The 23553-nt window shown below is 40.7% G+C and overlaps 1 protein-coding gene across 1 annotated transcript; it reads right to left on the bottom strand.

The window, feature by feature from the left end:
• Window positions 1-489: 489 nt before the first annotated feature.
• Window positions 490-23155, bottom strand: LOC114636240 (cytochrome P450 3A13-like; the record flags this gene model as incomplete). The annotated part of the gene is made up of 5 exons (XM_028784445.1): window positions 490-888; window positions 1706-1868; window positions 4564-4790; window positions 5996-6156; window positions 23089-23155. Coding segments are annotated over 5 exons (714 nt in total), but the record flags the coding sequence as incomplete, so codon positions are not given.
• Between the last annotated feature and the right edge of the window lie 398 nt (window positions 23156-23553).

Below are 23553 nucleotides of genomic sequence, written 5' to 3'. Positions count from 1 at the left end.
GAGGCCTATTAGTCACTCCCTCTACCTGTGTCTTATGTGACTGACAGTACAGGTTAAATGGAGATTAGATCGGAGATTAGACCACCCGTCAGGCCCTGGGATCTGGGGGCATGGCTAAACACTTGCAGTCTCGGGGTTCCAGGCCCATGCCAACCCACGAACCAAGATGCCCTTCCATGGCCCAACAGAACTTCAGGTTGAATCACCCATACATATGTAAGCAACCCTTGACCCATGATTCTGTAAGTACCCCCTTGAAAGGCACTGGCTCACTAAGCTAGACTTAGGTACAATCATTCCTTTGGTCTCTCATTAGTGCCATATCTGAAGTAAATAGTCATTCTTTCACAACTCTCTATGAAAAGTCAATACCATCATGGTTATTGACGTCTCAGCTTAGTACTTCATTGTAGTATGCTGCAAATAAAAAAGTTTGGTAAAAATTTGATCATTAGCATGACTATAAAAATGCTCACTTTCAATAATAAGTGTTGATAAAAACTAGAAATTGGTGTTTATTTTCTCATCAGAAATCAGGGTATTTCGTGGTAACAATGAAGTGGACATAGGCAGTCCCTCAAGAACCAGGGAGTTAACCATATTTACCTTAGATTTGTGTCATTACATCATTATATTTCACAGAAGATAACCTGCACAGGGGCTGAACAAGATCAAAGAACACCCAGAATCCTGCAGGAGTGCACAAAATTACTGCAATCTTCATCGCTGGATTCAATCACAATATGAATTGGTTTCTGGTCCACAGGATACAACACAACAGACCATTATAAATCATGCTCCACTTATGGTCTCATCTCTGGACACAACTTTTAGAAGGATTGGGTTTTCTGGTTGAAGAAGTCCATGTTTGCATAATTTTAAAGGGATCTGCAGCAATTAAGCAAGGAAAGGAAGCAATCAATGAAGTGACAATCACAAATGCAAAGAGACACATAAATGCTGAAAGGGTTTTGCAAGTGCGCAAACACTATGTTTCCTGCCAGAGTCCTTCTTTAGGTGCTGTCTACCTTTTTGCAGACAGGGTCTCTCACTGGCCTGGACCTCAGAAACTATACTAGGTTGGCTGCTTAGTGAGCCCCAGGAAACTACTGATCTTTGCCTTTTCAGTTTTGGGAGCTGGGAATATGAGTGCATGTCAACACACCTAGTTGATATTAAGTGGATTGGTTGATTGGTTGGTAGCTGGGTTGATTGGTTGGTAGGTGAGTTGGATGGCTTGCTTGCTTGCTTGCTTGCTTGCTTGCTTGCTTACTTGCTTTGGTTTGCATGGGTTATGGTGATTAAAATCAAGTCCATGTGCTTTGAAAGCAAGAACCTTGCTGACTGACCTGTCCCCTAAAGTCACTTAGTTTAGAAAGTTTTTTCCATTAATTTATTTATTCCTTCATTTTGCATCCCAATAACAGCCCACCCCTTCCAGTCCCCACCTCACAGAGTCTCTCCTCCCATCTCCCCTCCTCTTCTCCTCTCAGAGGGTGGAGGGCCCCTGGGTGCAAGTTTAGACAGTTTTATACTTAGGTCTCTTTAAAGCAATACATATAACTCTAAAACTGAAATACTCAAACTCTTCAATAGATGTTGCAAAAAAAAATCCTTAAATCAAAATGCTTTTCTGCAAATCAATACCCCAATTTAAAAAGCAAAACTCCCATAAAAATAAAGCTTACTGAAAATTCACACTGACCTGAGTTTCCTTACAAGGTTGGAAAGAGAAGTTCTGCAGGACTCTGACAAGAGCAACTTTCATGTTTATGAGAGCAAGCCTCATGCCAATGCAGTTCCTGGGTCCATTCCCAAAGGGCAGGTACACGTAAGGATTGATGCTGTCCTGATTCTTCTTGCTGAACCTGGTCTCACATGAGTAGAGGAAAGCATGTTACTGAAGTATTAATGAAGTGTAACAGACACTTGTGTGGTATCTCTTAGTTACCCACAAGCAGTAGTAGAAAGGATGTTTGCATGGACTGATTGTGAAAATTCTGGTATGACTTTTAGAGTTTCTCGATTGCATACAATGCAAGGTGGTCATTTTACCACTCTCATATTAACTTCTCATATGCATGCTCTCACCAACATCTCTTCTTTCCAACTTGCCCCACACTCATTTTCATGTCTATTTTGTACAAGTCTTTCACAGGCAGTCACAGATTCTGTGTGTTCATGATGGCGATAGCCACATTCTAGCTAGGAGACACTATTAGCACACCTCCCCGATTCTTTAGCTCCCCCAGTTTTTCCATTATGTTCCCTGGGCCTCAGAGTGGGTGATATGCCACAGGAATTATGCATTACAAGTCTTCCTCTTGTTTTACCATGGAGAAGCTTTTCGGTCATGTTGAGGTGATATCAGTACTGTTCAAAAGAACACTTACCTTAAAACCTGATCATTGCATGTAGAGTGATATAACTATTCTATGAGACATAAGAAATGAGGCCAATTGAGCAAAAGTATGTGATTGGCTGGACTAATACTCACAGAAGTCAGAGGATAAAGTCAGAGTATTCAGTGCCAATACTGAAATTGTTTTCCTTTCTCTTCTCTCTGTTATTCTCTTTTCTCTTTTCTATTTTTTGTTTTCTACTTTCTTCCTCTTATTTCTCTCCCATGTATGCTTCCCTTCCCTTTCTCCCACTTCTCTCCATCTCTCATTCTGTTCCTTCCAACTTCCCATCTTTCCTTCCTCCATCCTTCTCTTTCCTCCCTTTCTTTCTTTCTTTCTTCCTGGTCCTTTTTCGTTTCTTCCTTCTCTCATTTTTTTTCTTGCTCTTCCCTTCCTTTTTAACTTGATAACTTAAGTCAGGTAATTTACAAAGGTATGCAATGCTACTCATAATCATTAATTTATCTCTCTGTGTGTTTCTTTGGGTATAAAAATCTGAGTGGACAAAAGAAGTTTATTCAAATTAGATACATGTAAATGATACTTAGGAGAAAAACACTGCTTTATGGAAAAGTGGCAATTGCAGTGTGACCATGGATACTTTTTCTTTTTTTTCTTTTTTATCTTTTTTTAAATTTTTAATCTAATCTTTTTTACAGTCCATATTTTGTTCCCCTCCCAGTCTACCCTCTGACTGTTCCACATCTATACCTCCTCTCCCCATTTCCACAAAGAAGTTCTTACTCCCTACCCCCACCTCAGCAGACCTCCCCAATTCCTGAAGCCTCCAGTCTCTTGAGGGCTGGGTGTATCTTCTCTAACTGAGTCCATTTTGAAAATTCTGATGAGTATTAGAGTATTGTAATTTCAAAAACTTAATGAGGGTTATGGGTATATGTGAATTAACACCATGTATGGGTGAATGGTTTCTGGTTACATAGAATTGCCTTAAAAGTGCTCTGGGTACTGATTTGTTACTTTGTCAAACATTTTCTGTTGTAGAAATTTATCACAACATAATGATTTATCATAGTTTGGAGTAGTCCTTCATGTACACTAAACACTTATTGTGTTGTTTCATTATTAAATGAATGTAACAGAAGTACAATCATGTGTGTCACAAAAAGATATAGGAAGTGGGATTGCTGGAACTGGAGAGAACACAGAAGTCACCTGGTCTAGAAGACAGAAGAATTTATGAGCTCTAGTTAACTTCTTCAGCAAGTACTATACATAGAGACTTAATGGTGTCAAAATTGCACATCCTGGCCAACAACATAAGATGTCAGAAATCAGGAGATGCACATTAGAAGCAAAGACTGCATAGATCCTGGGCCTTTAGGCTTGCCAGTCTCTGCACAAAAAAAAAAAAAAAAAAAAAAACCCATTCTTTATTTTGTTTGCCAATACAACAACTAGAGTGTAAAGCTGTGACTGAAGTTTGATCTTGGCTCCAGTTTTCCAGAAAAGCCATTTTGAACTATCTCTGAAGCAGGATGTCTCAGACTTCTAGTCAGAAAGCGACATGGTTTTGGAAAAGTCAGATAGGCCCTTAGGTGATACCATTACAGCCACACTGGAGGACCCAGGTGGCAGTCTAGTCAAAAAGAAAATGTAAATAATCTCTAAAGATAATAGGCTGGGCAGTGGTGGTGTATGCCTTTAATCCCAGCACTTAGAAGGCAGAGGCAGGCGGATTTCTGAGTTTGAGGCCAGCATGGTCTACAGAGTGAGTTCCAGGACAGCCAGGCTTACACAGAGCAACCCAGTCTCAAAAAAACAAAAAAGAAGAAAAAGAAAAAGAAGGAGGAGGAGGAGGAGGAAGAAGAAGAGGAGGAAGAAGAGGAGGAGGAGAAAAAGAGGAAGAGGAAGAGGAAAAGAAAGAGGAAGAGGAAGAAGAAGAAAATAGGAGTGGTTGAAGGAAGAGCAAGGAAAATCTAGGAATGAAAAGTCTAATGTATAAAATAAAATCATACTGAGAGCACTGGGATAGATGCTACTCTTGCCTTAAAAGTTTGAATAGTTAAATGAATAGATAAATAGATGATAACCAGAAACACAAACTGTTATTGCTAATCATGTGTCCTCAACACCAGGATACGACACATCAAGAATGGACTAGACTTGGTCTGGGTAGTTTCTCTTTCTCACATTCTTGTACCTTTCAGGGCGGAATTCCTCAGGCTCTGGCCAGTACTTTGGGTCTTTGTGAAGAGCAAAGGTTGGTACCATCACCACAGTCCCTTTGGGAATGAACACCCCATTGATTTCGACATCTGTCTTACAGACCCTCTCAAGTCTTCCAGCAATTGGGTATAATCTGAGAGTTTCATTCACCACCATGTCTAGATACTCCATTTGTAGCAGGGTATCATAGGTGGCAGGTACCTGTAAAGAGAGACAGAGTTTTCATCAATTAAGTAAACCAACTTTCATCTATGGAGAACTAAGTTGTTGCACTTCCCAAGAAAAACTCACATTGGGAAGGACTTTAGCACTTACAAATTACATTAATAACTGATATACTTTAACATGCTCAATGCATCTTTAATAAATGTAGGATAATTAGGAAATACTAAAAGTCTTTGTGACAATCCCAAACCCAGAACGTGAAAACATCAGACTTACTATATATTACATTTTTTAATTTGAAGAACCATAACTAACATATCATGATAATTAGAGTCACAAAAATTTAACATACATGGTTATAATTCCACATGTGTACTTGAAAGTATTATATACAACATAGGAAGAGAACAAATGCCTATTGTATTTATTTGAAATTATCCTATATTGCCATTCTTTTAATTATATATAAAATTTGGAAGCATTGATAGGATAAAATTTTAGATGATCTGTGGAGATAATAGTCTAATTTGTATTAAATTGACAAAAGACAAATACAAGTCATTGCTACCATAGTGCTCAATTTCAACCTTGGGAGAAGTCATAATGAAAACAGGATCCATCATTCAATCCCACTCTCTATCACTGGTCCAGCCTTCTGGTTGTTCATTCAGGGCTTGCCTATGAGCTCTGAAGAGAATGATAAGCCAGATAGACCACCCCACAAACCAGATAACCTCACAGCCTAGTTCAGGCAGAATTATAAAGACCAATGTGTAAAACTTGTGACTATGACTATATTAGATTTTTGGATAGACTCAGGGGTCAGCTATGAGTTGAGAGAGATGTGTAGGGCAACACTAAATCAATCTGCCTATCCTAGTCCAGCCAAGGCTAGTCACAGTCAGGCAACAATCAGTACAGTGCATGACAACAACAGAGCTTACTGTCAAGACACTTGACTAACCAATGTTCACATTTTCATATCTCTGTGATTTTGTGGATGTTTCTTGGTAGTTTTGTGACAATCTATCTCAACATTTGCCTACAATGTTATTTTCACAAAAAGCATCACCCAATGTCTGCTTCTCATGTTTTTCTCTTTTCAGAAACCCTAAATAAAGATGGTGAGGGATTCAATGCTTAAAACTTTGTTGAAAATTTCTCCCTGTGTGGGTTAAGTAACCATTCATACCAATGCTTTTCCTCTTCCCTTCCTCCCTCCCTAGGCCCCATCCTCTCACCTTATTGGACAGAGTTGCATCAATTTCATCCTGCAGTTTCTTCTGTACATCAGGGTGAATGGCCAGCAAATACGAAGCAAAGGAAAGAGCACTGCTAGTGGTCTCATAGCCAGCAAAAATAAAGTTAATTGACTGAGCCACAATCTCCACATCAGATAATGCTAGTGGGAAAGAAAACTATTTTATTTTATTTTATTTTATTTTAATTTATTTTGTGTGTGTGTGTCTGAGTGTGTGTATGTCTGTGTCTGTGTGTGTGTGTGTGTGACAGAGAGACAGACAGAGAGAGAGAGAGAGAGAGACAGAGAGAGAGAGAGAGAGAGAGAGAGAGAGAGAGAGAGAATACTATAGCATTCTTGTGGGGTCAAAAGACAACTTGCAGGAGTGACTTCATTTAGGTCTTGCTTGGTGTTTAAACTCAAGTCTTTGGTTTGGCAGCAAGTGCCTTTATCTTATGAATATAGCTTACCAATATTGCTGGCCCATGAGATACATTTTAGGTATTACTCAGCTATTAAAAACAATGAATTCATGACATTCTTAAGCAAATGGATGGAACTAGAAAATATCATCCTGATTGAGATAACCCAATCACAAAAGAACACACATGGTATGCACTCACTGATAATTGGATATTAGCCCATAGCTCACAATACCCAAAATACAACTCACAGACCATATGAATCCCATGAAGAAGGAAGACCAAAGTATGGGTGCTTTGGTTCTTCTTAGAAGGAGTAGCAAAATACTCATGGGTGCGAATATGGAGACAAAGTATGGGACAGAAACTGAAGGAGGGGTTGTCTCGAGACTGTTCCACCTGAGTATCAATCCCATGTGCAGTCACCAAAAGTAGATGCTGATGTGAATGCCAGGAAGTGCATGTTGACGGGAGCGCAATATAGCTGTCTCCTTAGAGGTCTGCCAGAGCCTGACATATACAGAGGCAGATGCTCACAGCTAACCATTGAATTGATCATGGGGATCCCAAAGGAGAAGTTAGAGAGAAGACTGAAGAAGATGAAAGGGTCTGTGGTCACATGGGGAGAGCAACAATACCAGTCAACCAGAGCTCCCAGGGTCTAAACCACCAGTTTGTGAGCACAAAGGGAGGGACCCATGACTCCAACTTTATATGTAGAGGAGGATGGCCTAGTCAGGCATAGGTGGTAGAGGAGATCCTTGGTCCTGTGAAGGCTGGATGCCCCCGTGTGGGGGAATTTGAGGACGGGGAGGTGGAGTGGGTTGGTGGGGGCACATCCTTATAGAAGCAGGAGGAGGGGTGAGATAGGGGGTTTCTGGGTGGGGGAAAATGAGGAAAGAGGATAACATCTGAAATATAAATAAAATATCCAATTCGAAAAGGGGGAAAAAACAAAAAAAATCATTATTTACACTAAAAACAACCCAACTAATATCTCAAATCCCTAAAAAGATCATGAAAAAGCAATTCAAAGTCACATTGCAGGGGGATTCATTCTAAGGAATTGAAATGGGAAAGTCATTTTGTACAGTTTCCTTAAGGTCTACACTCCTCTTGACCATCTCTGCATTCTGACATCCTCAATATCTCCACAGCTGAGAAATCTCAAGAGGAAGCATTTCTGTGTAATGTACACAGTTTTCTTCAGTATGCCCATAGATAACTAGAAATATATACCTTGTTTTGTTCAATTTAAATGTTACCTCTTTTTAAGAATTGAAATCATAAATGCTCAATTGCTAACAGGCTGGTACAATATTTTTTAGCTTTCAGTCTGTTCCATTTTAAGTTTTTTGTTAAGTTTTATTTTATTTGAATGTGTGTGCATGAATATGTGCACTCATACACATAGTGGGTATGTCCTACACATACCCACTATGTGCACCCACCCACCCAATGTGACCTCCCCATCCTCAATTTCCCCCACACAGGGGCATCCAGCCTTCACAGGACCAAGGATCTCCTCTACCACCTATGCCTGACTAGGCCATCCTCTACATATAAAGTTGGAGTCATGGGCCCCTCCCTTTGTGATCCCAGGCTGGTGGTTTAGACCCTGGGAGCTCTGGGTAGGTGGGTATGCAAGTGGATAGGCAAGTGAATGTAGACAAAGACTCAAAACAGGACTTCTTGCATCTCCCTTCATCATTCTGTCATTACTTTGGGATAGGGTTTCTTACTGAACTAAAATCTCATCATTTCAGCTAGTTTGGCTGGCCACTGAGCTCTGGGGCCTTCTGTCTCCATTCTCCAATTTTGTGGCTATACATGTAGCCATGACCTCAAGCTTAGTTTTTGACAGATTAATTTAATTTTTCTTAAGGGAAAATTCTATCATCTATTTTACTTAGATGAAAAAGCTTTCTCAGGGTGAGGGAAATGGTCCAGTGAGTAAAAGGATTTGTTCTGTATACATGGGGACTTTAGTTTGAATTCCCAGCACCCACATAAAAACCTTGAAATGTTTTGAATGAGTATGCAATAGAAAAGCTTGAGTGTACAGAACATGAGCATATCCATGAGATATATCTGTCTTAAGAAACCTGGGGCAACAGGGCTCAAAGTTTGGTGTATGGACCGATAGCAACAACTGGAAGGTTCTTGGTAGTGTCAAAAGCACTGCACAGGAAGATAGCCTTGTCGGAAACAGGTGGGAGAGGAAGTCTTTTGTCCGGTGAAGGCTGGATGCCCCAGTGTGGGGGAATTTGAGGGCGAGGAGGTAGGAGTGAGTGGGTGGGTGGGGGCACATCCTCACTGAAGCAAGAGGAAGGGTTTCTGGTTGGGGGGGGAATGGGGATAACATCTAAAATGTAAATAAAATATCCAATAAAAAATTAATTTAAAAAACACCCCACATATCCCTGGTCAGTATCTGAAATTTCAAGTGCTGTAGTATTTATATGCATAATCTATTGAACAAGCAAGTAATGCTAGTCTTTAAATTTTGAAACTCAGAAATTAGGGGAGTTACAAAGGAACAGGAATAGCCATGGAGTATTGAGTGATGGGCTGGAGAAATAGCTCAGTCTATTAAGAGTTTAGGCTCTACTTGCAAAGGACCTGAGTTCAGTTGTGGGCAGCTCAAACAACCTGTAATTCCAGCTCCAGTGGATCTGATACCCAACTCTGACCTCCCAGACACCTAAACTCATACATTCTCACAGACACACAGACATACACTGATATAAATTAGAAAATAATTCTTGTATTTAAAGGGTAATGACTAACAATATTTTGATAAATATATCCTCATTAGAGAATTTTTGAAGATAATCTCAAATGGAAGAAACCTCACCAGCAACTAGACTGACTCTGTGGAGTGCTGTACCATGACACTGTGAACTCAAGCCCTGTACCACAAAACCCAGGCTTTTGACTAAGGCTGAACTTAGACCAAGCAGAACTGTCTTTATGTGTTTGATCCTTATTTGCATGGCTCTTCTTTACAAGGCAGGGATTACAACAAAAATTACATGCACAATGACTCATGTTAACTTATTTTAAAGTATAAACTACCCAGTCAAGTATAAACTTGCCCATAATCATATGGTATGAATCATATGCAATGAAACTATACATAATGACATTCATAGTCCAAGTTCTTTAGAGTGGAAACTCCCTCAACACATTAACCTGTGCTTCAGACAGGACTCTAGTTACTTCACATCCCCTCTTACCCCCTTACAATTCACTCAATAAATTAACTATTCTTCCTTTTTGGTCCAAATGGTGAATTTATTCACTCCCGATTTTTCCTCACTGCCATTGACAGAGAGAGGGTGAAACAAAGAGAGAGGGGGGGGGGCAGACTCAGAAACACAAAGACACACAGAGAGAATGAATACAGGAGATTATATCATTGAATGTGAATACAGAAATTTATTTTTCCAATCCCATAGGCCACTTAAATGTCAGTTAAGCACAGAGGCCTTGCATGCAATTCCAGCCTCAAAAGGCAGAGATAGAGAATTACAAGAGCAAGCTGGCTAGTGAGACTATCCAAATCTGTTAGTTCTGAGTTTCATTGAGAGACCCTGCTTCCAGGATTAAGATAGAAGAGTACTCGAACATGATCCCTGACATCTGGTCTAGGCCTCCATAAACATGCACACATCTGTGGGTCCATACACCATCAAACATGTAGATACATATTCATATCACACACACACACACAAATACACATATGCACATACACACAAACACACACAGACACCACTCTACCTCTCATGGTGCCATTCTGAGCCACTGCACTCCTCCTTATCATGGGTTGTAGGAACTGAACACAAATTCTCACATTGGCAAGGCAAGCACATTACCCACTGAACCATCTCTCCCTCACCCAAAGCTCTTTCTTGATCACGTTGACTAATGGCAGTACTGGGCAAAAAAAAAATGTTTTTCTATGTTCCATGGATTTATACTTCATTTTCATAATTTTGTCCATGGAAAGAATTCTAGGTTCCCAGAAAATAATTACATCTAGGTCCCATGTCTCATATTGGGAGTTGAAATTTCATTTCACGGGGCCCGAGCATAGAGTAGGTCGCAGGCGGCAGCTCCGTACTCAACCCCAGAAAACCGAGAGAAACAGGGACTCCCAGGAGCTTGAACTCACGCAGCATCCCAGGTAAGGTAAAAGCAACACTCTCCCCAAACAAGGAGCAACCGGGACCCACTGGGACCCAGGAATTCGCTCCTGGCCCGGGGCGGGCTCCATCCGGTTTGGGCCCGAGCACTCACAGATCCCGGGAGGCAGCTCTGCACCCAATCTCGCAGATTCCAGAGGAAGCGGGGCTCGCAGGACCTCTGTACCAAGCAGGGTCTTGGGCTAGGAGGTGGCAGTGCTTGCTCCCAAACAGGGAGCAGCTAGGACCCACTGGGACCCAGGAATTCGCTCCTGGCCCGGGGCGGGCTCCATCCGGTCTGGGCCCGAGCACTCACAGATCCCGGCAGGCAGCTCTGCACCCAATCTCGCAGAATCAAGAGGAAGCGGGGCTCACAGGACCTCTGTGCCAAGCAATTTCTTAGGCTAGGAGGTGGCAGTTCTTGCCTCCAATCAGGGAGCAACTGGGACCCACTGGGACCCACTGGGACTCACTGAGACCCAGGAATCCTCTCCTGACCCGGAGCCCAGGCCCCTTCCGGTTTCCACCTGAACACTGAACACATCTTGGGCCTCAGCTCTAACTCAAGCAGCAAAACTCATCCCAAACAGTTCTGACACAACCTAGATAATAGGAAAGACAGGCCCCAGTCAGAGACAGCACTGATAGCACAAAGGCGATCCAGATGGCGAAAGGCAAGCGCAAGAACACAAGCACCAGCAACCCAAGGTACTTGCCAGTATCAGAACCTAGTTCTCCCACATTAGAAAGTCCTGAACTCCCCATATCACCAGGAAAACAAGAACCAGATCTAAAATCACTTCTAATGATGATGCTAGAGGACTTCAAGAAAGAAGTAAATAACACTATCAAAAAACTTGAGGAGAACACAGGAAAACAGGATGAAGTCCTTAAAGAAACACAAAAATCCTTTAAAGAATTACAAGAAAACACAAACAAACAGATGAAGGAATTGAACAAAACCATCCAGGACATAAAAATGGAAGTGGAAACAATAAAGAAAGCACAAAGGGAGACTATCCTGGAGATAGAAAACCTAAGAAAGAAATCAGGAGTCATAGACACAAGCATCACCAACAGAATACAAGAAATAGAAGAAAGAATCTCAGGTGCAGAAGATACACTAGAAAATATCGACACAACTATCAAAGAAAATGCAAAATGCAAAAAGTTGTTATCTCAAAATATCCAGGAAATCCAGGACACAATGAGAAGACCAAACCTAAGGATAATAGGTATAGATGAGAGTGAAGATTCCCAACTTAAAGGACCAGTAAATATCTTCAACAAAATTATTGAGGAAAACTTCCCTAACCTAAGGAATGAGATGCCCATAATCACACAAGAAGCCTACAGAACGCCAAACAGACTAGATCAAAAAAGAAACACCTCCCGTCACATAATAATCAAGACACAAAATGTACAAAACAAAGAAAGAATTTTAAAAGCAGTTAGGGAAAAAGGCCAAATAACATATAAAGGCAAACCTATCAGAATTACACCTGACTTCTCACCAGATACTATAAAAGCCAGAAGATCCTGGACAAATATCATACAAACCCTAAGAGAACATAAATGCCAGCCCAAGCTACTTTACCCAGCAAAACTCTCAATTACCATAGATGGAGAAACTAAGATATTCCATGACAAAACTGAATTTGCACAGTATCTTCCCACAAATCCAGCTCTACAAAGGATAATAGCAGGAAAGATCCAATACAAGGAGGGCAATCATACCCTAGAAAGAGCAAGAAAATAATCCTTTTCCATCAAACCCAAAAGAAGATAACCACACAAACGATGTCTCCATTATTAGCAAAAATGACAGGAAGCAACAACACCCTCTCCTTAATATCTCTTAACATCAATGGACTCAATTCCCCAATAAAAAGGCATAGGCTAACGGACTGGATACGCAAACAGGACCCAGCTTTTTGCTGCTTACAGGAAACCCACCTCAGTGACAAAGACAGACACTACCTTAGAGTAAAAGGTTGGAAAACAATTTTTCAAGCAAATGGTCCTAAGAAACAAGCGGGAGTAGCCATCCTAATATCGAATAAAATCGACTTTCAACTTAAAACTATCAAAAAGGATAAGGAAGGGCATTTCATACTTGTCAAAGGAAAAGTCAACCAACATGAACTCTCAATTCTGAATATCTATGCGCCAAATACAAGAGCGTCGACTTACATAAAAGAAACCTTACTAAAGCTCAAAACACACATTGCACCTCACATAATAGTAGTGGGAGACTTCAACACCCCACTCTCAGCAATGGATAAATCATGGAAACAGAAACTAAATAGAGATACAGTAAAACTCACAGAAGTTATGAACCAAATGGACTTAACAGATATCTATAGAACATTTCACCCTAAAGCAAAAGAATATACCTTTTTCTCAGCACCTCATGGTACCTTCTCCAAAATAGACCATATAATTGGGCACAAGACAGGCCTCAACAGATATAAGAAAATTGAAATAATTCCCTGCATCCTGTCAGATCACCATGGTCTAAGGCTGGTCTTCAAAAATGACAAAGAGAATGGAAAGCCCACATTCATATGGAAATTGAACAACACCCTACTCCTTGATAATCAGGTAAGGGAAGAAATAAAGAAGGAAATTAAAAACTTTTTAGAATTTAATGAAAATGATGACACATCATACCAAAATCTATGGGATACAATGAAAGCAGTGCTAAGAGGAAAATTCATAGCTCTAAGTGCCTACAAAAAGAAACTGGAGGGAGCATACACTAACAGTGTGACAGAGCACCTGAAAGACCTAGAACAAAAAGAAGCTAATACACCCAAGAGGAGTAGACGGCAGGAAATAATCAAACTCAGGGCTGAAATCAACCAAATAGAAACAAAAAGAACTATCCAAAGAATCAATAAAACTAGGAGCTGGTTCTTTGAGAAAATCAACAAGATAGATAAACCCTTAGCTAGACTAATCAGAGGGCAGAGAGACAGTATCCAAATTAATAAAATCAGAAATGAAAAGGGTGACATAACAACAGAAACTGAGGAAATTAAAAAAATCATCAGATCCTACTACAAAAGCCTATATTCAACAAAATTGGAAAATTTGGATGAAATGGACAATTTCCTAGACAAATACCAGTTACCAATGTTAAATCAGGACCAGATAAACCATCTAAACAATCCCATAACCCCAAAAGAAATAGAAGCAGCCATTAAAAGTCTCCCTACAAAGAAAAGCCCGGGACCAGACGGTTTTAGTGCAGAATTCTATCAGACCTTCAAGGAAGACCTAATTCCAATTCTTTTTAAACTATTCCACAAAATAGAAACAGAAGGTACATTACCCAACTCATTCTTTGAAGCCACAATTACACTCATACCTAAGCCACACAAAGACCCAACAAAGAAAGAGAACTTCAGGCCGATCTCTCTTATGAACATTGATTCAAAATTACTCAATAAAATTCTAGCGAACCGAATCCAAGAACACATCAAAACAATTATCCATCATGATCAAGTTGGCTTCATCCCAGGAATGCAGGGTTGGTTCAATATTCGGAAATCCATCAATGTAATCCATTATATAAACAAACTCAAAGAAAAAAACCACATGATCATCTCACTAGATGCTGAGAAAGCATTTGACAAAATTCAACACCCCTTCATGATAAAAGTCTTGGAAAGGTCAGGAATTCAAGGTCCATACCTAAACATAGTAAAAGCAATATACAGCAAACCAGTAGCCAGCATTAAACTAAATGGAGAGAAACTTGAAGCAATCCCACTAAGATCAGGGACTAGGCAAGGCTGCCCACTCTCCCCCTACTTATTTAATATAGTATTGGAAGTCCTAGCCAGAGCAATTAGGCAACACAAGGAGGTCAAAGGGATACAAATTGGAAAGGAAGAAGTCAAAATCTCACTATTTGCAGATGATATGATAGTGTACTTAAGTGACCCCAAAACTTCCACCAGAGAACTCCTAAACCTGATAAACAACTTTAGCAAAGTGGCTGGATATAAAATTAACTCAAGCAAATCAGTAGCCTTCCTCTACTCAAAAGATAAACTGGCTGAGAAAGAAATTATGGAAATGACACCCTTCAAAATAGTCACAGATAATATAAAATACCTAGGTGTGAACCTAACCAAGCAAGTAAAAGACCTGTATGACAAGAACTTCATTCCCCTGAAGAAAGAAATCGAAGCAGATCTTAGAAGATGGAAAGATCTCCCATGCTCATGGATTGGAAGGATTAATATAGTAAAAATGGCTATTTTGCCAAAAGCCATCTACAGATTTAATGCAATCCCCATCAAAATTCCCACTCAATTCTTCTCAGAGATAGAAAGAGCAATCTTAAAATTTATTTGGAATAACAAAAAACCCAGGATTGCGAAAACTACTCTCAGCAATAAAAGAACTTCTGGAGGAATCACCATCCCTGACTTCAAGCTGTACTACAAAGCGATAGTGATAAAAACTGCATGGTATTGGAACAGAGACAGGCAGGAGGATCAGTGGAATAGAATAGAAGACCCAGAAATGAACCCCCATACCTATGGTCACTTGATCTTTGACAAAGGGGCTAAAACCATCGAATGGAAAAAAGATAGCATTTTCAACAAATGGTGCTGGTCCAACTGGTTGTCAGCATGTAGAAAAAAGCAAATTGATCCATACTTATCTCCTTGTACAAAGCTCAATTCCAAATGGATTAAGGACCTCCACCTAAAACCAGCCACACTGAAACTAATAGAAGAGAAACTGGGAAAAAGCCTGGAATACATAGGCACAGGGAAAAAGTTCCTGAACAGAACACCAATGGCCTGTGCTCTAAGAACAAAAATTGACAAATGGGACCTCATAAAGCTGCAAAGCTTCTGTAAAGCAAAGGACACAGTCAATAGGACAGAGCGGCAACCAACAGATTGGGAAAAGATCTTCACCGACCCTACATCTGATAAAGGGCTAATATCCAAGGTATACAAAGAACTGAAGAAATTAGACTCTAGACAATCAAAGAACCCTATTAAAAAATGGAGCACAGAGCTGAACAAAGAATTCTCAACTGAGGAAGTTCGAATGGTTGAGAAGCACCTAAAGAAGTGTTCAGGATCACTAGTCATCAGGGAAATGCAAATGAAAACAACACTGAGATTCCACCTTACACCAGTCAGAATGGCTAAGATCAAAAACACAGGTGACAGCACATGTTGGCGAGGATGTGGAGAAAGAGGAACACTCCTCCACTGTTGGTGGGATTGTAAACTGGTACAACCACTATGGAAGGCAGTATGGCGATATCTCAGAAAACTGAACATAGTGTTACCTGGGGACCCAGCTATACCACTCCTGGGCATATACCCAAAAGAAGTTTCACCATACAACAGGGACACATGCTCCACCATGTTCATAGCAGCCTTATTTATAATAGCCAGAAGTTGGAAAGAACCCAGATGCCCTTCGACAGAAGAATGGATGCAGAAAATGTGGTACATTTATACAATGGAATACTACTCAGCTATTAAGAACAATCAGTTCACAAAATTCCTAGGCAAATGGATGGAGCTGGAAAATATCATCTTGAGTGAGATGACCCAATCTCAAAAGAACATACTTGGTATGCACTCATTGATAAGTGGATATTAGACCAAAAGCTCACAATGTCTAAGAACCTACATACAGACCACATAAAACTCACATAGAAGAAGGAAGACCAAAGTATGAATTCGTTGGTCCTTTCTAGAAGGAGTATCAAAAGTTTCAACCAGAACTCCCAAAGTCTAAACCAGAGAACACAAAGGGAGGGACTCACACACCTGTATAGGGAATTGAGGGTGTCCTTGTTAGACTTCAGTGAAAGTGGAGGGCCAAGGTCCCCGAAAGTTTGGATTCCCTACTGTGTGGGAATTCGAGAGCAGGGAGATGGGACTGGGAGGATGTTTGGAGCACACCATCACAAAAATTAGGAGGAGTGGGTATGGGATAAAGGATCTTGGGGGAGAATGAGAAAGGAGATAACATTGAAAGGTAAATACGTATAATACCCAATAAAAAACCCACACAGATAAAGGATTTTTTTAAAAAAGGGAGTTTACTTATCTTAAATTAATTTCAAAAGTTTCTAGGAGTTGCAAATTGGCTAAGATCCTATTTTAAGCTCTCCACAAAAGAACTTAAATCTCTGATCAATATTCTCAAGAGAGAGGTAAACCCTAACTTCCTCAACAGTTAATTGACAGAAGAGAGGTAATCTCACAAAAAGTAGAAAAAGCTATTTCCAATCGATATATCATATAGTCTGATTAATTGTCAGTGGTGCTATAAAAGTCCTTTGACAAAAGATTATAAATATAGATTTATATATCCTTAAATAAGGTCTTCATGACTCTCTGAGTGTAGAAGGAGCAACTGTTGGCGCTTCAGCCCTGATTTTACAAGAACTCTGAAAAATTGGCTTTAAAAATAAAAGAGGGGGAACGGTACCCCCTCAGAAGGAGCCCCCCCTGAAATACTCTCCATCATGCCTTGTTCACTTTTCTCTCTCTTAAGCTGAAAGCTCATGGCAAATCTCTTGCTGACCATGTTGGTGACCTCGGGCACCACCAAGACCAACAAAACTTTGCCACAGATATGGGGAAGGACCCTCATACCCGTAAAGGGAATGCCCCAGACCCAGTTCCCTTATGGAGCCGAGGACTGATATGCCTGTCCAATACCACAGAAGGCACAGCTAACCGGCTACCATAAATATTAATGAAAAAAAATAGATACACTCACAAAGCCAGGCCCAACCATAAATACGATGAATAATAATTTACATCCAGGGAAGAGAAATCTCCCTGAGAATCCCCTTCTTTTTTCTTTCCAGGCAAAAATGAATCACCCGTGATGCCTGCCATTAGAAGTTCTAATCCAGATGGGCCAGAAGTCAGGATCCTCGCCCTTACCCTCACCCCCTACCTTTTCCCAGCTGCACAAGGTTCCCTGAAGCTTGGCAACTGCAAGATCCTGCTTGGAAACTGCAGATAGACTCAAAGCAGTGTACCATATCATCTGAAGAATAGCAAGGAGACCATAACTCAAGCAGTGTACCATATCTTCTGAAGAATAGCAGGTTGCAGTCCTCCTCGCCCCCACGAATAACTAGGGCCTGCCAGTCGGGTCAAGTGGCACCCAGACGTGGGGCTCGAGGCACGGACCCCTCTGGACGGACCCTCATTGAGAGGATGTGCGCAGGACATCAAGATTAAGCGAGACAGAGATCAAAACCCGCGACCTGTCATCCACGGAACCAGGTTGATGCTGCCATCAAGAAGACGGTTGAAGTTCATTACCATCAGCCGAAAATTAAAGAGGATCCAGAAGTGACTCTGCAGGAGACTGACACAGCTGCCAGCTCCCCTGCCTCCCCCCTACGGTCGACCGCTAGACTTCCACGCCCTCCAGAAGGGTTCCTGGTATGCCTGGCTTTGCCCCCGTTTCTCTCGATAGAGAGCTTGGCCTCTTGATCACCACAACAAAAATTGGCTTTTTCCTAAACCAAGGCCACCCTTGATATGGCCGCTAACATTGGGGAGCCTTCCTTTATGACAATATTACACCCCAAACTGACAAATGGTTGGTAACTTGAACATTTACAAGAGACTAGGATGGCTGTGAGTTAGCCCAATGACGGGATTATTGTAGGTCCACTTCCCAGGGGCCCACCCAATGCAGCCGAAAAGGAGTGCGTGGTGCTGGGAGTGGGTGCAGCCTACATGGCCTAAGACAGGGCCCTCACCCTCCTTTCACCCACATCAGAGTCCCTTGACGTTGCCCATCGTCGACAGCCTAAAACCTTCGACCATCGATGTGACTCGTCTCACATCAGTGTTTTGGGGTTGTGAACTTGTCTAAGACCCCCCATAATTAGACATCCAAATTCAAAATTCACATAGTTGGGATTGATCATAAGATGCCTTCTCTAACTAAACAGAGAAGGGGGAGATGCCAGAAGCCAGGACCCTCGCCCTTACCCTCACCCCCTACCTTTCCCCACCTGCACAATGTCCTCTGAAGCTTGGCAACTGCAAGATCCTGCTTAGCAACTGCAGATAGACTCAAAGCAGTGTACCATATCATCTTAAGAATAGCAGGGAGACCATAACTCAAGCAGTGTACCATATCTTCTGAAGAACAGCAGGTAGATCATAATTCAAGGCAGTGTACCGTATAGACCATGACATGTTTCAAGGCACAGGCCAAGAAGATTTTGTACTTTTCCACCATCTGGCCCCTCTTACCCCCTCCCCTTGTGAAACATGCTATAAAAAAGCATTTCATGTTCAAAAATAAATAAATTATTTAAAAAAAAAGAAAAAAAAAAGAAATTTCATTTCACACTGAAATTAGAAACTTTAAGCAAATCTGATATCAGGCCTGTATGAAAAAACTTAGCATAAATGTAAAATAACTTGCAACAGAAAGGAAAATGGTTTATAAAGATGTAGAAAACACTTTGTGTATTGCTCTGGTGTGCTATATCAGTATACAGTTGTCAACTCCTAAAAATGACAAGGTCAAGAACAAACTCTAACTGTAACTATGATCTTTCAGGGATAATATGAACATGTAAGTTCAGTACTCATAACAACCATACTCCACTGAGGAACGTTAAAAATGGGAGAGTGCCAAAAACTCAGTAGCCCTCCTTTATACGAACAATAAATGGGCTGAGAAAGAAAATAGGAAACAATACCCTTCACAATAGACACAAATAATATAAAATATCTTGGTGTAACTCTAACCAAGCAATTGAAAGACCTCTATGAAAGAACTTAAAGTCTCTGAAGAAAGAAATCGAAGAAGAGATCAAAAGATGGAAAGATATCCCATGCTCATGGATCAGTGGGATTAACATAGTGAAAATGGCCATCTTACCAAAAACGATATAGAGATTCAATGCAATTCCCATCAAAATTCCAACACAAGTCTTTACAGACCTTGAAAGGATGATTCTCAATCTCATATTAAAAAACAAAAAACAAAAACCCAGGATAGATAAAAACAAACCTATACAATAAAAACTAGAAGTATCACCATCCCTGTCTTCAAGCTGTACTACAAAGCAATAGTAATAAAAACTGCATGGTATTGGTACAAAACCAAACAGATTGATCAATGGAATAGAACTTAAGACCCAGAAATAAACCCAAACACCTACAGACATGTGATTTTTGACAAAGAAGGTAAAATCATACAATGGAAAAAGGAAAGCATCTTCAACAAATGGTGCTGGTCTAACTGATGTCTGCATGGAGAAGAATACAGACAGATCCATATTTATCACCCTGCACAAAACTCAAGTCCATGTGGATCAAAGACCTCAAGGTAAACCCAGATACAGTAACTCTAAAAAAAACAGAAAGTGAAAAATAGCCTTGAACACGTTCGTATAGGAGACAACTTTGTGAAAAGAACACCAATTGTTCAGGCACTAAGATCAATAATAAATAAATGGAACCTCATGAAACTGAAAAGCTTCTGTAAGTCGGAGGACATTGCCAATAGGACAAAATGGCAGCCTACAGATTGAGAAAAGATTTTCACTACCCCTACTTCTGGCAGAGGACTAATATCCAAAATATATAAAGAACTCAGGAAGTTAGACACCAACAATCCAAATAATGCAATTTTTAAAATGAGATACAGAACTAAACAGAATTCTCAACAGACGAATCTCTAATGGACAAGAAACACTTAAATGTTCAATATCCTTAGATTTATCCTCAGGAAAATGCAAATCAAAATGACCCTGAGATTCCACCTTACAGTAGTCAGAATGTCTAAGATCAAAATCTCAAAGAACAGCACATACTGGCAAGAATGTGAATCAAGGGGAACACTCCTCCATTGCTGCTAGGAATGCAAACACATACAATCACTCTGGAAATCAATCTGATGTTTTCCGAGAAATCTGCAAATAGTTCTACCTCAAGACCAAACTATTCTGTTCCTGGACATATACCCAAAAGATACTCACCATCCACAAGTATACTTGCTCAATCATGCTCATAGCAGTGTTATTCATAATAGCCAGAAACTGGAAACAACCTAGATGCCCCTCAACTAAAGAATGGATAAAGAAAATGTGATACACACTGGAATATTACTCAGCTATTAAAAACAAAGCTATTATTAATTTTGTAAGCATATGGATGGAATAAGAAAATATCATCCTGAATAAGGAAACCCAGACCAAAAAGGACATGCACAGTATGTAGACACTTATAAGTGGATATTAGCCACAAAGTACAGAATAGCCATGCTACAAACCACAGACCCAAAGAAGCCAAATAACAAAGAGTGTCCAAAGGAGGTTGATTGAATCTTTCACAGAAGGAGAAACTAAATAAATGTAAGAGTTAGATGGAGTGGGGAACTGGGTGGTAAAGGAAATGGGGAAGGAAGCAGAGTGGATAGAGGGATCACATTTGGGAAGAGCAGAGGAGAAAGAATGGAAATGGGTGGGGATGAAGCATTTCTAGGACATGCTGGAAACCCAAGATTGGAATGGGGTAGGTCCCCGGGTGAGTCTAGCTGAAATTCCTAGAAGTTGGGAATATACGTCCTGAAGATGCCACTTCCTGTAGCCAGGCAGGACTCCTAGTGGAGAGATAAGGACAGGAACCCATCCACAAAACCTTCTACCAAAAGTGTGTCCTGCCTTCAAGATGTGCAGAGTCAAAAATAGAGCAAATAGGGAAGAAATGTCCAATCAATGACTGGCCCACCTTGAAACCCATCCCATGGGCAAGAACTAATCCTGGACACTATTAATGATACTGTTATGCTTGCAGGCAGGATCCTAGCATAACTGTCCTCTAAGAGGTCCACCCAACAGCTTACCAAAACAGATGCAGAGACCGACAATAAAAGAAGTTCGGGGCGTCCCATGAAAGAGGTAGAGGAAGGATTGAGAGACCCAGAAAGGATAGGGACTCCACAGGAAGACCAACAGAGTCAACTAAGCTGAACCCTTGGGGGCTCCCAGAGACTGAACCACCAAGCAAAAAGCAAGCAGGGGCTGAACCAATCACACACACACAACCACACATACACACACACACACACACACACACACACACACACACACACACACACTGCAAATATGTAGCAGAGACGCAGCTTGGTCTTCATGTGAATCGCCCAACAACTAGAGCAGGGGCTATTTGTAAATCTGTTTCCTGCCTGTACATCCCATTCCCCTAACTGAGCTGTCGTGTCTGGCCTCAGTGAGAGATGGTGCACCTATTCCTACAGTGACTTGATGTGCCAAGGTGAGCATGCTCACCATTAAAGGGCATGCTCTCCATTCTCAAAAGAAAAGGAGGAGGAATTGCAGGGAGGAGCTGTGAGAGGAGAGGAGAACTGATATTGGGATTAATTAATTAATTAATTAATTAATAAAAAGAGAGAGCATGATGGTCCAGCAAGATGGCTCAGCAGATAAAGGGCCAAACCCAATGAACTGACTTCCATTCCATGAACCCATAAGGGTAAAAGGAGAGGACAGTCTCATGCAAGTTGTCCTCTAAGCTTCACACTCACACCATTCAATGTGCATGCCTGTATACAAACACAAACAAAATAAGTGAATTTCTAAGATATATTCTAAAAAGAATGTGTGGCTGTGCACATAAGAGAGTGGGAATATACCCTGTATATATTCAGCTGAAATTGACTATATGCCTATAATTTCTCTAAACCTTGTTAACTACTTTTTAAATGAAACCAAGAAAGTGGGCAGCTTGTCCCTGTCTTACATAGAACATAACTCATAGCTGCATGGGACATGGTGGAATTAGAAAGACATCTTTCTTAAACTATCACAGCAATAGTTTCCTCAAAGGATATCCATGATAGGAAATGAGCAGGGGGAAAACTGTAAAGAGGAGTTGTATATGTGCTTAGTACCAAGTCTTTCTCTACACATTCCTTATCAACTAGACAAGAAACCAAAGCTTGACTGTAAATCAAGTACTGGGGTACTGGGTAGACTAGTACCCTGTAATTCCCGTGACTATCACCACTGTGGGGCTATGCTGGATGTCTAAATGCAAATCTACAGGGACAGCTTCTGACTCAGTGAGTCTATTGGTTCTGTGGTACAAGATCGAGACCACTGTTGACCTCCAGGTCTGGAGCACATGCTATGGCTGCCCTTCAGGCTTTGAACACAGTAATCGTCCTGTGCTTCTGTAAAGTTCTTCTGGCTGCTGGCTACATCTATGGGTTGGGTTAGGTTGGGCTGGGTTGGGTTGGGTTGGGTTGGGTTGGGTTGGGTTGTGTTGGGTTGGGTTGGGTTGGGTTGGGTTTGAGAAAGTAGCAATCGTTTGTTTTCAGTTTTGAGGCATATTAATCTATTTGAAAAGCCTCCTTCATATTTCTAGAACAGACTCCTGACTCAAGTTCTCCATCATTAAATATGAAACATCCTTGCTTACCTTTATGAGATTCTTTGATTTTGGAATTCTGGGAGTTTATCATCAGCTGAAGAAAATCCACCCTTTGCTGAAAGAAAATAATTTTGAGAGATGCAAGGTCAGCTGAGAAGTCAGGGCGAGTCACAAGTTCAGAACTAGCAACCATTCTAAGAATAATGTTTATTTAAAGTCCAGAAGTCTGGCTAGTGTTCCCAAAGTCAAAGATAAAAATGTACATATGTATACTTTGGGGAACAGAACATTTTCCTGAGTGAACACTGGCTCTGTGTCCAATGACTTTGGTCCCTCCTGTCTTTGACAGAACCTGAGTTCTCTGGGTTCTAAAAATCCTGGCCAGCTCCTTCCCTTCACGTGTATGTTTACATAGGAAGAAGTGGGCTCCAAACTTGTGTTTGTCTATCTCGCTCTTAAAATATTGTCCTAAATATATATATATATATATATATATATATATATATATATATA

This window comes from Grammomys surdaster, unplaced genomic scaffold (genome assembly GCF_004785775.1).
Source record: "Grammomys surdaster isolate TR1022 unplaced genomic scaffold, NIH_TR_1.0 123084, whole genome shotgun sequence".
In the NCBI taxonomy this organism is placed as follows: domain Eukaryota; kingdom Metazoa; phylum Chordata; class Mammalia; order Rodentia; family Muridae; genus Grammomys; species Grammomys surdaster.
The sequence above is the reverse complement of the archived record's forward strand: the minus strand, read 5'-3'. Positions and strand labels throughout refer to the sequence as shown.